This window comes from Erythrolamprus reginae, chromosome 3 (assembly GCF_031021105.1).
Source record: "Erythrolamprus reginae isolate rEryReg1 chromosome 3, rEryReg1.hap1, whole genome shotgun sequence".
Taxonomy (NCBI): Eukaryota; Metazoa; Chordata; class Lepidosauria; order Squamata; family Dipsadidae; genus Erythrolamprus; species Erythrolamprus reginae.
In genome coordinates, this window is record NC_091952.1 from 184,875,652 (window position 1) to 184,889,561 (window position 13,910).

General features: G+C 35.6%; 1 protein-coding gene across 5 annotated transcripts in view; it reads left to right on the forward strand.

Annotated features, from left to right (window-relative positions):
• The window catches only part of CARMIL1 (capping protein regulator and myosin 1 linker 1), a 165,032-nt gene that overhangs the window by 113,521 nt on the left and 37,601 nt on the right, over positions 1-13,910 (forward strand). For all 5 annotated transcript variants that reach the window (XM_070747395.1, XM_070747393.1, XM_070747394.1 and 2 more), the window contains exons 23-29: positions 2,176-2,269; positions 3,807-3,905; positions 5,903-6,031; positions 6,197-6,328; positions 8,256-8,431; positions 9,533-9,620; positions 10,512-10,661. In XM_070747395.1, coding sequence (XP_070603496.1) covers positions 2,176-2,269; positions 3,807-3,905; positions 5,903-6,031; positions 6,197-6,328; positions 8,256-8,431; positions 9,533-9,620; positions 10,512-10,661 — 868 coding nt within the window. The remainder of the gene's footprint in view (positions 1-2,175; positions 2,270-3,806; positions 3,906-5,902; positions 6,032-6,196; positions 6,329-8,255; positions 8,432-9,532; positions 9,621-10,511; positions 10,662-13,910) is intronic.

A 13,910-nucleotide genomic window follows, 5' to 3' on the forward strand; every position in this document is an offset into this window, starting at 1 on the left:
TTCGCGGCATCTGATCATGTCTCGCGGCACACTGGTTGAAAAACACTAGTTTAGATAACTGCCCTCTACTTCAGCCAATTGCCACCAGTACCTAGGAGTGCCACTGTGCGGGGTGGCCAAAAGGATAGAGATAAGGGGGAGATAGGCAGACAAGAGGGAATTCAAGAGGGTGCAGTTCCTTACCTTACCCAGGTTCAAGGCTTTGGGGGGGGGGGGTGTCAAACCAGGAGCAACTTGGATCAGATGGGACCTTGCCTAATGACCAGTGAAATTCACTCAACAGCAGCAGTGGTGACTAACAGGATTGCTGTCATTTAGTGATGCGGTTATATGACAACATATGTTACAATCACATTGCTTAGTAACAGGTATTTGGGTACCAGTTATTGTTATTAAAATGTTACTTATTGATGCAGAACTACCTGTATCCATAAACAACATTTTTAATCCTGAAGTAAATTTGCCAACCTTGTGAAATTAAAATTAAAACCTACTCCCAGTTTATTTATCAAAGCATTTACTCTACAGAGGACAATGGCTGACTTAAAGTGGGGGGGGGGGAGAAATCAATTTGTAGTCTGACAACATACATCTTGTAGGAAGAAAAAGCTCATTAGCATCCTGTTTCAAATCTTGATCTTTTCCTTTGACCTGCCAAGATAAATAAAAAAGGAGGTGGGAATGAATGACAAGACGCGGAAATGCTAGTAGCTATGATTTTATGAAGATGACACCTCTAGTCATAGTCCTTATTGTTCACTTCTAGTACTAGAGTCATTGCTGAAACTCATTTCTTTTATTAAAGTGCTAAACTGAGAATCTGTCGCTCACTGTCATTGTTGGAATAAATGGCTGCCTTTCATACAATATAGATTTAACTTTCATTAAAACATATTCTTTAACATATATATACAAGTGAAATTATCTACATTGCTCATTATTCTGTTCTTAATATAAGAAGCATTATCTGTAGAAATAACAAATTCCTAACAGCAGATAAGAAACATAACCATTTCATTTGTAATATCAAAATCATTGATATTGGGTTTTTAAAACTGTATTCTTCTTGTAGATATCTGCACAACAGTGTAAAGAAAACAAAAAATATTGCCATCTTATGATAGTTACTTTATTCAATAAAATATGATCTACTGATCGTTATATTGCCAGAGTAAAATGCATCAAATATATACTGAGAAATACACTTGAGTGCTATGATGGAAATGTTCAGAAGGCACTTTCCAAGACTGTATTGATTGGGCAGCATATATAAAGTCTTTTTTTTAAAAAGGGTGCATTTTCAAGTTAGGGCTGCAAAAAAAAAATCAACTGGTCTAAACTAGTTTAACGTAACCTTTGCATTTTTAAAATGGGTGAATCATAGTTTTAAATTACCTCCATTTTAAAATAGTTTTCAGAAATTTCACTTTCAGGTTATACTTATATTAAAAGCATAATAGCTACAATTATATTTATTTTTCTCAGGTTAAATAGTTTAGTGGTAAAGCTGTAGAATATTTCAGTAATAGTACAAAAAGAACCAGTACAAGAAGATTCAAGTTCTGGTCCCAAATCAATCATGGACCCATTGGTTAACCTCAGGCCATTGCCTCGCAATCTAATCACTCCCAGAGAACTGTAATTCTGAACTTAAATTGGAGGGGGGGAGGGGAATTCTTGCCTGAAAGACAAAGGGAGGGTTATAAAGATATCTAAATGGAGCATTAATTTATGAGTTTACCACATGTCGTCAAGCGTGGGGAAACTGAGATATCTCCCCTACCTATGTAATTTTGTGCATGATATGACTGTATGTATGCTTTTTATATATTGAAGTGTCTTGCTTTTAGACTTTCTAAATGTAATACTGTTATTTTAGACTCTAATTATTAGATTTGTCATTATGTATTGTTTTTATCACTGTTGTGAGCCGCTCCGAGTCTACGGAGAGGGGTGGCATACAAATCTAATAAATAATAATAAATAATAATAATAATAATAATAATAATTTCATTGTAACATTGATTCAGTTGTACTTTAATGTGACAGAAGATAAAACACAAGCTGATTATCATGTATGTGTATACATATGCAGCAAAAGGATAGGAATACATACAAGAACATGCTAAGTATTTATTTTGTGCATCCAATATTTTTGTTTACATTTTTTAAAAGGAATTATACCTTAAGATTCATGCCTATACCTGTGAATGATGCTTCACAAGCACTAAAAACAAACCCTGACAAAACAGAAGAGGCACTTCAAAAGGTATTTCCAACATTTATTGATTTATGTCAAGCGCCAAGGAAATCAGGAGATTCAGACAGTTCAAGCTTAAGCTCTCTGCCAGAATCTGACCAACTAACAGTCAAAGGAAATGAGCGGAGATAAGAAAGGCATTCAAAGTAGGCTGGGCTTCAGTCTCTTGTTGGCATGCAGGGACTCATAACTTATGATGTGTTTGACTCCTCCCTCGGACTCAGTCTGATCATCTCCTACATATAAAGTGAAATAGATAAATGAAAACAAAGTTGGATTTTCATGAAAGCTGAAACAAATTCTTGAATTGTCTTGCTGGAGCCCACACTCGCCTACACTTAGAAACAGATAATGAAGAATCACCATGATATAGAGATGTGTTTCTTCTAAATTAGACATGGACGGTGAGAATAGAAGCAGTGACAAAATTATAAACACATGCCATATACCCGTGTTAGCATTAAAATATTTTATGTGCTGACAGATTAATAAAAAGAGGTGATTTGGAGTTGCTTTGAATGAGATATAACTTCTATATGGGAAACATTATGACAGTAAACTATTCACTGATAATTTTTTGTTTTGATCTTGCTATGTTCCTCAGAAGATTCTACCATTACTTCACTGTGTATTCTTTCTAGAAAATAGTAACATTTTTGTTGATATAATTAAGTTTTGATAATTAATCTGAAATAAGTGTTATACAATATCAGTTGCATTGTTTTCAGTTAACATTATAAGATAATATACCAAAAATTGAGTTTCCTTGAAGAAAAACTAAGGCTGTAGTCCAGTACCTCAGTGAATTCAGCAGGATCTACTTTTGATTGTGCAAGCATATGATTTTATGGTTAACCACTATTTTAGAAACATAAAAACATAGAAGACTGACGGCAGAAAAAGACCTCATGGTCCATCTAGTCTGCCCTTATAATATTTTCTGTATTTTATCTTAGGATGGATATATGTTTATCCCAGGCATGTTTAAATTCAGTTACTGTGGATTTACCAACCACGTCTGCTGGAAGTTTGTTCCAAGGATCTACTACTCTTTCAGTAAAATAATATTTTCTCACATTGCTTTTGATCTTTCCCCCAACTAACTTCAGATTGTGTCCCCTTGTTCTTGTGTTCACTTTCCTATTAAAAACACTTCCCTCCTGAACCTTATTTAACCCTTTAACATATTTAAATGTTTCGATCATGTCCCCCCTTTTCCTTCTGTCCTCCAGACTATACAGATTGAGTTCATTAAGTCTTTCCTGATAGGTTTTATGCTTAAGACCTTCCACCATTCTTGTAGCCCGTCTTTGGACCCGTTCAATTTTGTCAATATCTTTTTGTAGGTGAGGTCTCCAGAACTGAACACAGTATTCCAAATGTGGTCTCACCAGCGCTCTATATAAGGGGATCACAATCTCCCTCTTCCTGCTTGTTATACCTCTAGCTATGCAGCCAAGCATCCTACCTATTTTTATATTAACATGCTTTTCTCACTTAATTTTTAAAATCCAGGCTTGTATCTGATTTTAATTTCTGCTCTTAGATAGAAAATTATTTGCTTCGAAATCATGAGACCCGAAAATATCTACAAGAGCAAGCGTACAGACTACAGCAGGGCATAGTTACTAGCACAACACAACAGGTACCAGTTGTTTACTCTTTTATAATTAATAAAATTTTCAGTGGTTGGATTCAGAGAGGCCCTTCCATTCACAGGAGATATTTGCACTTTGAAAAGGCGTCCCATAAATAACATAGGATAAAGGCAATCCTTATAGATTTTCCTAGGTAGCCTGCCTCTGCTACTTTCCTCCCTGCCAGAAGACCCTCAACTCTATGGAAATGGGAGGAATCATGAGGGAATCAGGTTATATATTGCCTTGGACGGGAAATGAACACTCGGACACCAAGCTGGGTAAAATGGGTCACTTTATTAAATATTAACAGAAAGACCTGCAGGGGTCGCTGAATGGGGCGGAGTTTCCTGAACACAACATACTTGGGCAACTCAAATGGGCGTTACTCCATGCCTGGTCAGGGTGAGGCGTGCCCCGCCTACTCCCGACCCGAAAGCCATGCCCAGCATGTGGGAGGGCTCGCCTTGCATGACCCAGAACCGGAAATGACGTAGGTGAGCCCCAAGGGCACCCCCTTCACACCTCTCTGTCCGTGGAGGAAGCTTGAGTTGTGCAATGGGGGTGCCAATCATCTTACAAAAGATGCCCAAAGGAGAACACACAGCTGCTACTGATACCCTTTCCGCCCCGTTTCTGCCATATAGTGACCAAGAATATAAACATCCAATTGTTGAATCAGAACCTATTTACATACAGATGCACCCCGTAACCACAAATCCTTACCCTCGTCCAGGATGGAGTAGGCGAAAAACAATCCGTAGCAAATGCCATAAGACTGCAAAAATTCCTACTCGGCCCCAAACCAGGCGACCTATAAAAACATCCTGGATTGAGCGGAGGGTGGGTGGGTGTCCATTTGGTGGCGAGCTCGGGGGCAAGAGAAGCTGGGGGGGCAAGCAAGCCCTGATAAACGGCAAACGCCCCGCCCCTCGGTTTTCCCAGAATGCCCGAGCGGCCACTGATTGCTCTGGGGCGTTCCCGTGCTATCGCGGGGAACGCCCCTAGCTGATGGGGGAGCCGAGTTGGTTCCTGCCATTGGCAATTTTCGGACGGGCGTTATTTCGCCTGGCCTCTCATTTTCAAGAAATATGCACTGTAATATTTCTCCGTAATTGTTCTGTCTGGGTCCCCCCAGACGCCAACACCAACCAAAAAGAGTAGCCAGACACACTGGTAAAAAGCAAAGGCAGTTTATATACTGGAAAGCAAACACAGGTAACAAAAACTGTTCTTACAGACGATGAAGCTTCACAGAACACGATGAAGCTTCACAGAGGTTTCATGAAGGCCAGGCAATAAAACAGGATTTTTGCTGGCAAAAACAACACTGGAGATAATAAAACCCACGCCTCCCCCAAGTCTTTCAGCCTTCTAGGCCACAAGCCAAGATCAGCGACGCCAAGAATCGAAGCAAGGTCACAGGACTCCCAGTTGATAACTCTCCACAAGACTGTAAGGGCGGGCCTGCCTTTTCAACCCTGCTGAGGAGAACCACACCCAAACCCAGCTGTTGCCAATTCAGGGATGGAAATACCTTTCTAATTGGCCCCTTCTTTGAGCTGCTCGTCGCTGCCTCATGTCTATTATATCCTGTGCGTCTTCATCCAATGAATCCAGGCTACTAGCTGGGGAGAGCCCCCCCTGGGGGTCTCAGGCTGCTCTCCCTCCTCCTCTTCCTGACGCTCCTCTCCCCCATCTGCCTGGTCCTCCCCCTCCTGTTCACTGTCCTCCTCCTCTGGGCATGGAGCCGGCAGAGATCCAGCTGGTCCCTGAGGAGCCTCAGGCTGAATCACAACAGTAATGAATTACAAAAAGAAGTAAAAAGAAGTCAGAACCTCAGAAATATGTGAACATATATTCTTTGGTTATATATTTGAATGTGCAATATATTTGAAAGGCTATCTGAGAGATTTATTCATTGTTATGTTATCTGTTAGCTTTCCTTTCTCCTTTTTCTAGGTGTGTAGTTATTTCTTTTCTTTCCAATTTTATTCTTGTGTAGATGATAGACAGAATATGTGTCAAAGTACAAGATCATCTCAACTCTTTAAGAAATTGCGGAATTGACACAATACAAGAGGATCTGAAATCAGCTGAAAGACTTATGAAGGATGCTAAGAATTCCAAAACAGTAAGATAGCAGATATTTATAATGCTAGGGTTCCAATGCCATTAGAATAAGTAATACTATTAAAACTTCTACCTCTAAAGTTTTCAGAATTTAAACAAGTAAATCTATGCTTGTTCAGTTATGGTAGATATTAACAGTAGCTCTCTTTATATATATATTTTACAGTTATTACCAAACCTTTATCATCTTGGTGGAGCTTCATGGGCAGGAGCAAATGGTTCATTATCCAATCCAATTCAGGAGATCCTAGAATCTATGGCTGGGGAAGTTACAAAGGTTGTTGATGATCAGCTCAAGGTATTAATGACTAAAAAATGTTATCCTAAAATGAATGTGGGAAGAAGAAGGGAACCAACTTAGTTTTCTTTTACCTGTCGTGGGTAATCTGTAGGCTAAATAAAAAAATAAAAAATATTTAAAAAGAACAAGATTTCTTAAGATTCTGGTAATTTAATGCACCTATTTTTCTTCTTTAACCTCAGTCTCTCGCTCAACAAAGTTTTTTCCCCCTTTTAAAACATGGTTGTCCAATCTTTTGGCTTACATGGGGCCCATTGAGTGAAGAGGAGAATTGTCTTGCATATAAAATATATAAAACAATGCCGTTTGGCGGGACCCAAGGGAAGAGCCTTCTCTGTGGCGGCCCCAGCCCTCTGGAACCAACTCCCCCCAGATATCAGAGTTGCCCACACCCTCCTTGCCTTTCGTAAGCTCCTTAAAATCCACCTCTGTCGTCAGGCATAGGGGAATTGAGATATTCCCTTCCCCATGGCTTATAAAAAATTTATGCATGGTATGTCTGTATGTATGATTGGTCTCTTAAATTGGGGTTTCTTTTTAAAATTAACTTAAATATCACATTTGTTTATATTGTTTTATTACTGTTGTTAGCAGCCCTGAGTCTGTGAAGAGGGGCGTCATACAAATTTGATTAATAAATAAATAAATATAGTTAATTTATATAAATCATGTAATACAAGTAGTTCTCGACTTACAACCATTCATTTAGTGACTATTTGAAGTTACAATGACACTGAAAAAGTGACCTGTGACTCTTTTTTATACTTTCAACCAGTGCAGCATCCTCATGGTCACATCAAAATTCAGACACTTGACAACTGACTAATATTTAAAACAGTTGCAGTATCCCAAGGTCATGTGATAATCTTTTGTGACCTTCTGACAAGCAAAGTCAATGGGGAAGCCAGAATTACTTAACAACCGTGTGAATAACTGCAGTGATTCACTTAACAACTATGGCAAGAAAAATCATAAAATAGGGTAAAACTCAGTTAACTACTGTCTCGCTTAGCGACAGAAATTTTGGGCTCAATTGCAGCTGTAAGTCAGGGACTACATATAATATTAAAAGTTTACAATCTTGTGGGGCTGCGCTACCCGTCCAGGGCTGCATGTGGCCCATGAGCCTCAGGTTGGACATGCCTGTTTTGAAAGATAAATAATAATTTACTGCTTTAAATTCTTCCCCCGAGGAAAAGGATAAAAATATTGGTCCCATCACATAGTTGACCAAGCTTTATATTGTAAAACTGTCACCTTTAATGTGCAATGGACTTTCAAATGTGATGACAATATGATAACTTGTAACTTCAAAACACACCCAATTGAAAATTACCTATCTTTTGATGGGTTTATTATTCCCATAGAGACCTAAGCCCCCAGATTGAAACTTGTACACCATTTCCAGGAGTCTAGTGGGTTCTGCTTACCCATTCAAGATGGTTAAGCTATGATGCCAGTTTTTATTATCCAAGGTACCCCAGGTCATGTGCTGCCCATGCTTGTGATTTGGTAATTTTTGTCACCCCATATGCAATTTTCCAACAGCGCTATCTTGTCTACCTTAATAAGTCCTCTAGGTCTACATTCTTGAAGACTAAGATATTCTTTTGTCTCTCAGTTCAGTCTACTGCACCTGGCTCCTTTGTAGGAATCTGATAAGCAGTTCTTTATAACTTTGCCTCCTATTTTTAGAATAGTTTTTCACCTGAACATTTAAATTTCCATAAAGGAAAGTCACTCTTGTCAAGCAAATTAAATATAAACTTAATACTAAAGAATATTATTGAATTCTCTTAACAGTCTTTATAATTTGTTTTGTAATTTTGTATTTAAAACACAGTACACATGGTGTTATGAATGGCATGCTTTTGTAGTTCCTGTATTTTTTTTTAAGTTGGCTTCCCATTGCTATCTGCTGCAGACACTGCTTGAGTCAATGGTAGATGCAGCTGAAAACCTTTGTCCAAGTGCAATGAAGAAAGCACATATAAGGCAAGACTTGATTGAGGCATGTACTGAAAAAATTTCCATTCCTCGGACCTTTGTTAAAAATGTTCTTTTGGAGCAGTCTGGAGTGGATATCCTTAATAAAATTAGGTGAGCCAAACTACTTTCTACATTTATCTATGGACTGAGTATAATTTAATTTGTTCAAAAAAACACCTCCTTTTTGCAATGATTTCCTTAATCTAACAATCCTAAACTGTTCCCATCTTTACTTTCAGGCAAAAAAAAGCTTTTTTTCTAGCTTCAGCTTATAATTTTATTTTTAAATTATTTTTAATTATGTTTTTTAAAATTAAAATACTGAAGGTCATGAGAAGTGTAATAGTAACATAATGATGGCAGAAGAAATGACCCCCCCCCCCAAAAAAAAGAGAGAGAGAGATTTCCACTACTCACTAAAGGGCAAACTGGATTAATGAGAGTTTAATTATAAACAACACTTGTTCCAATTATTAACAAGAAGTTATTATAATTAATTCCGGGTAAATTACATGTATTTGTACCATGTGGTCATAGTGTGACATTTTGTTCATTTAAATAGTACTACTAAAACAAATGGATAATCGTCCCTCTCTCACCCACCCCATTTAATAGTCTTGGCATCTCATCAAGAAAATGAAGTACTTAAGCTATTGCTGATATAAATGCAAGTAATTCGGTTTAGGTTGTTTGCTCATTATATAGTAAAATAATTTGCCATCATAAAATAATGAGTGATAATAATGAAGCAGTAAAACATTTTCCTTTACAAATAAATGACTATGGAAAAGAGGAATGAAATACATTTAGGATTAAATCTTTAATATATTTAGATTTTGTAAGCTGCCTAGCTTCTGTTAGAGTTGGCAGCTGTAATAAGTTTAATAAAATAAATGAATTTTCAAAAATGTGAACACACCAGATGTATTAAAGTGGTTGCAGCGTATGTTTTATCATGCACTACATCTTGCATTCATTGATCACCCTTGTGTTTTAAACCTTAATATCATTTGATGAGAGTTAATACAACATTCTTTTTCTCTTCTCTAAGATTGATAATTATTTTTGAAAATGGTTACGTTATTTGAATATTTTTATATGCATGTTTAGAGAACCAAAGATATCTAGCTAATGCATACATAATATAACCTGTAATATAATTTTTTTCACTGTAAATTCATATTTTGTATTCTTATTTCTATTTTCACATAGTGAAGTAAAGCTGACAGTTGCTTCATTTCTCTCAGATCGAATAGTAGATGAAATCCTTGATGCTCTTTCTCATTGTCATCATAAACTGGTATGCATTTATATAATCTCATATATTTAAGTTGATTTTACAGTTCAGTATGATTTACCATATTCAACAATAATGCCTATATAGATCTATCTGTATCTTTCGATTTACACCTAATGAGATAGCTACACTGAATGTGATAACATAGGAAGAAGTTGATGAATTACAAAAAAGTTTGAGTTTAGGATATAAGCATAGATAACCTGAACATCTGTAACATGGAACTGTTTTAAATTTGTTTTCAGAAAGCTGAGAGGTTAGGATTGGATAGAATGGGTTTAAGTTACGTGAGCCCTATGTTCAAATGGGAGAAAATTCTTCAAAGAACAACCTCACTGTGAAGGTTTATGGCAATTGTTCTGTTTTGCTAGAGCCCTTTGAAATTGAACAGCCCTGTTTTGCAAATACAGTGGTACCTCTACTCATGAACTTAATTCATTCCGTGGCCAGGTTCTTAAGTAGAAAATTTTGTAAGAAGAAGCAATTTCTCCCATAGGAATCAATGTAAAAGCAAATAATGCATGAGATTGGCGAAACCACAGGAAGGGTGGAGGCCCTTTTTCCTCCCAGGAGATTCCTAGAGAGGCTCCATGGAGACTTCTCCCCACCTTTTCCGGTTACAGTTTCAGAGGCTCGGGTTTGTAAGTAGAAAATGGTTCTTGAACAGGTTCATAAGTAGAGGCGTTCTTAGGTAGAGGTACTACTGTAACTCTAATTCTGAATTCCGAGCATCCAATAAGATGTTGAATTAATGGTCTTCAAGCCCATCTCATTTTTATAGCAAGTTACTTGTACCTATATTTTGGCTTGTATTCATTGGAAACTTATTTACAAGTGTTTATTATCAATATTTCTATTTTATAAAGAATGCTTTCACTATAACCTTTCCTCTAGGCCGATCATTTGACCAGGCGGGGTAAACCCTTGCCTCACCAGGACTCATTGGACATTGAGTTAGCAGAGGATAAATCTACTAAACGATCTATCATTACAGTTGAGGAGCTAACTGAACTGGAACGCTTTGAAGACCTAGATACATGTATGGTAAGACATCTGTAATCTTTGACTAAATCTCTTACACTTTCTAGCTCATTCAGACACCCACTTTTTAACACTGAAATATACAATAGCAATTATAAAAAATGATAAAGCTAAATAGATGATTTAAAAAATCATACTTAATTTTCTAAATGTTTAGGATAACTTTTATTTGGTACATTACCATCTATTATACATCTCAATGTTGACATATTAGTATTGATTGCTTCCATAATTCAGCCCATATTGTTTTCAATATATGTTGATTTAGGTGGATCTAACTTTTTGTATGTTTATAAAAGTTATCACCCAAATATTGGTAATTTGTTATTAGAAATTCTTATAAATCCTAACTGATTATTTTTTTAATTCAGGCATGCTGCATGTTCTTGCTCATAATACTAAATGAATTAAACTTTATGGATATAAAATCGCCTTGAGAAGAGCGGTATAGAAATCAAATCAAATCAAATTAATTCAATAAATAAATAAATAAATAAATAAATATTTTATCCTTGGTAGTAATTCACAGTAAGGAATATATAAACCTTAGATTTTGGAGCTCATTTAGGGAACTTTCCCCAAAAATATTATATTATTATATTTAATATTAATAATATTAAAAATAATTTTAATATTAAAAATAATTTTAATACAGTAGGGAGTGTTCATAAATAAATGAGAATAGTATTGTATTAACTATATTATATTAAATATAAATTGAATTAAATTTATCTTTGGTCCTGCCATTTTTTATCTTGGGTTCACTTACTTCTTGTAATGAATACCAATCAAATGAGGGCTTCAGCCCTTCATATTTTCCTACAGATACCTGCTATATTTTATAGAAATCATCATGAAACTGTTGGCTGTTAAGGTGCCATGAAATTCATTTACAGTTTTTGTACTAAATATTGCAAACTGATTAAGATTTTATCTGTATAAAACACAACTGAAACAAAATAATCAAAAGAAGTAATTGTGCAAATAGTATAAACTATGTGTACTGTGCGGCTGATGGGTTTTGTTATCTATCTATTACTAAATGTTCTGTAAACAGAGGCACATCATTGTTGTTCTTTATGGCTACTACCGTATATTCATAAATTAGAAGAGTGTGTGCACACTAGCATATTAATTTAAGTACTTTACAAAAAATCCAAAACATAGGATATGCTCCAGCAACCTGACTAAATGTGATTTCCTTCCTTCCTTCCTTCCTTCCTTCCTTCCTTCCTTCTTTCCCTCCCTTCTCTTTCTTTCTTTCTTTCCTTCCTTCCTTCTTTCTTTCTTTCTTTCTTTCTTTATGTAGATTTTTATTTGACAATGAGTAAATGTTAGTTTGAACACAAAGTGCTTGGCAAACTTCTTATTAAATAGATAAATATTTCTGTTTATCCTTTTTAGCCACTACTTATTATTCTAGTAGGAAATGTTTTATTTCAAATGTTTTCATTTCTGATGAGTTCACATTTCAAGAGCGCAGCAATCGTTTGATAAAGCACCCTGCCAATCTTTTTTGGTTAATAGTTATATATTGGGAAAATATAGGTCCCTTCAATCCAAAATGGGTTTTAGAGGGAGAAATAATCAATTATACAGTATGAATTCACTGAAAGCTATCTGTCACACTAGGTCAGTCATTTTTTAGGATGTTCCTATCTGTAGTACTCTTGACCTTTTTCAGAGTACAGATGGTCTTCAACTTACAATGATTCATTTATTGACCATTCAAATTTACAATAGCACTGGAAAAAATGACTCATGACCGTTTTTCACATTTATGACCCCTTGCAGCACCCCTTGGTCATATGATCAGAATTCAAATACTTGGCTACTGACTCATATTTATGACGATGGCAGTATCTTGGTGTCATTCAGTCACCTTTTGCAACTTGCTGGCAAGCAAAGTCAATGGGGAAGCCAGATTCACTTAACTATGTTACTAATTTTAATAGCTGTCGTGATTCTCGCTGTGGCAAAAAAGGTCGTAAAATGGGGCAATATTCATTAAACATCTTTCTTGCTTAGCAACAGAAATTTTGGGCTCAATTATAGTCATATGTCAAGGACTTTCTGTATAAGGGGCATGTACAAGAAAAATATTGGACTGTAGAAATCCAATTTTTAATTCCTAATTATTTTTATTGGATTCATCTGATGATTTGAAACATTTTTTTCAAAAAAAGTAGAGTATGCTAGTGTTTTGCTTTCCAATATTCCAACTTTAAAAATTTTTTTAACACTTTTATTATTTAAAAGTGGTTTTTCAGTTGTGCACCTCAGATTTAGAAATACTTGCAAAGCAACATTTGATTACTAACATTTGGAGACATTCCCTGCAGTGTTTCTAAAGCTAAAGTGGAATTTTTTAATAGATCTAATGTGAAGAAAGCTTTGTTTTATAACTTTATACATTAAATTTTTTTAAAATACATTGCCTAGCTTTCTTCATAATTAGTGATGTTCATGATTTAGAATGGCCTTGGTTGAACTGAGGGACATTGAGACCAACTTTGTCTCGAGGCTTCATTCTATATACTAAAAATAGATTGTTCGCCATTCTCAGAATTACACAGTTCATTTACTTTGGTTGCAACGTTAAATCATATGAATAAAAGTATGACTTTTTGTTGTTTCTTTTTACTGTAAGTATGTATCTGTAGGCAAGATATATTATTTGAATGAATGAATGAATAACATTTTATTTGAGGATATAAGTGAAAATAATCACTGAGAAAAAAACTGTATCAGTAATTAAGTGAGTTACTAACTTCTGTTGTCAGGTTTGAACATAGCAAAATTTTTGCATCTTGGACACAGAATTCAGCTATTTTAAGGTGCTTATATTTGAAGAAAAATTCTAAATACTGTACTGTTGTCCAAATGGCTAGAAAGGCTATCTATCAAAGATTAGTTGAAAGCACAATTCATTGTAAAATTCTACTTCTCTGAAAGAAAGCAAACTCCATAATTGCCTAAATATTATATAAACAGGATTGCTTTTTTTAATTTATGCAAATGTCAAAACACCATTTCATTGCTCATTCATTGTACGTTTCTAAGGCTAAACTGGAACTTCTTGAACGAATATCAAGCATGTGGGCCAAATTAATCCAATAATGTTAGACTAGCATGAAAAAGAATAACTTTCATAATATCAGGTTACCACCAAAGAGGATTATCTTGCTTAACTTTCCCAGGAGTTTGTATAAAATGGGCAGATTCTGTAAGAAGAGATTATCTTAAAAGTAG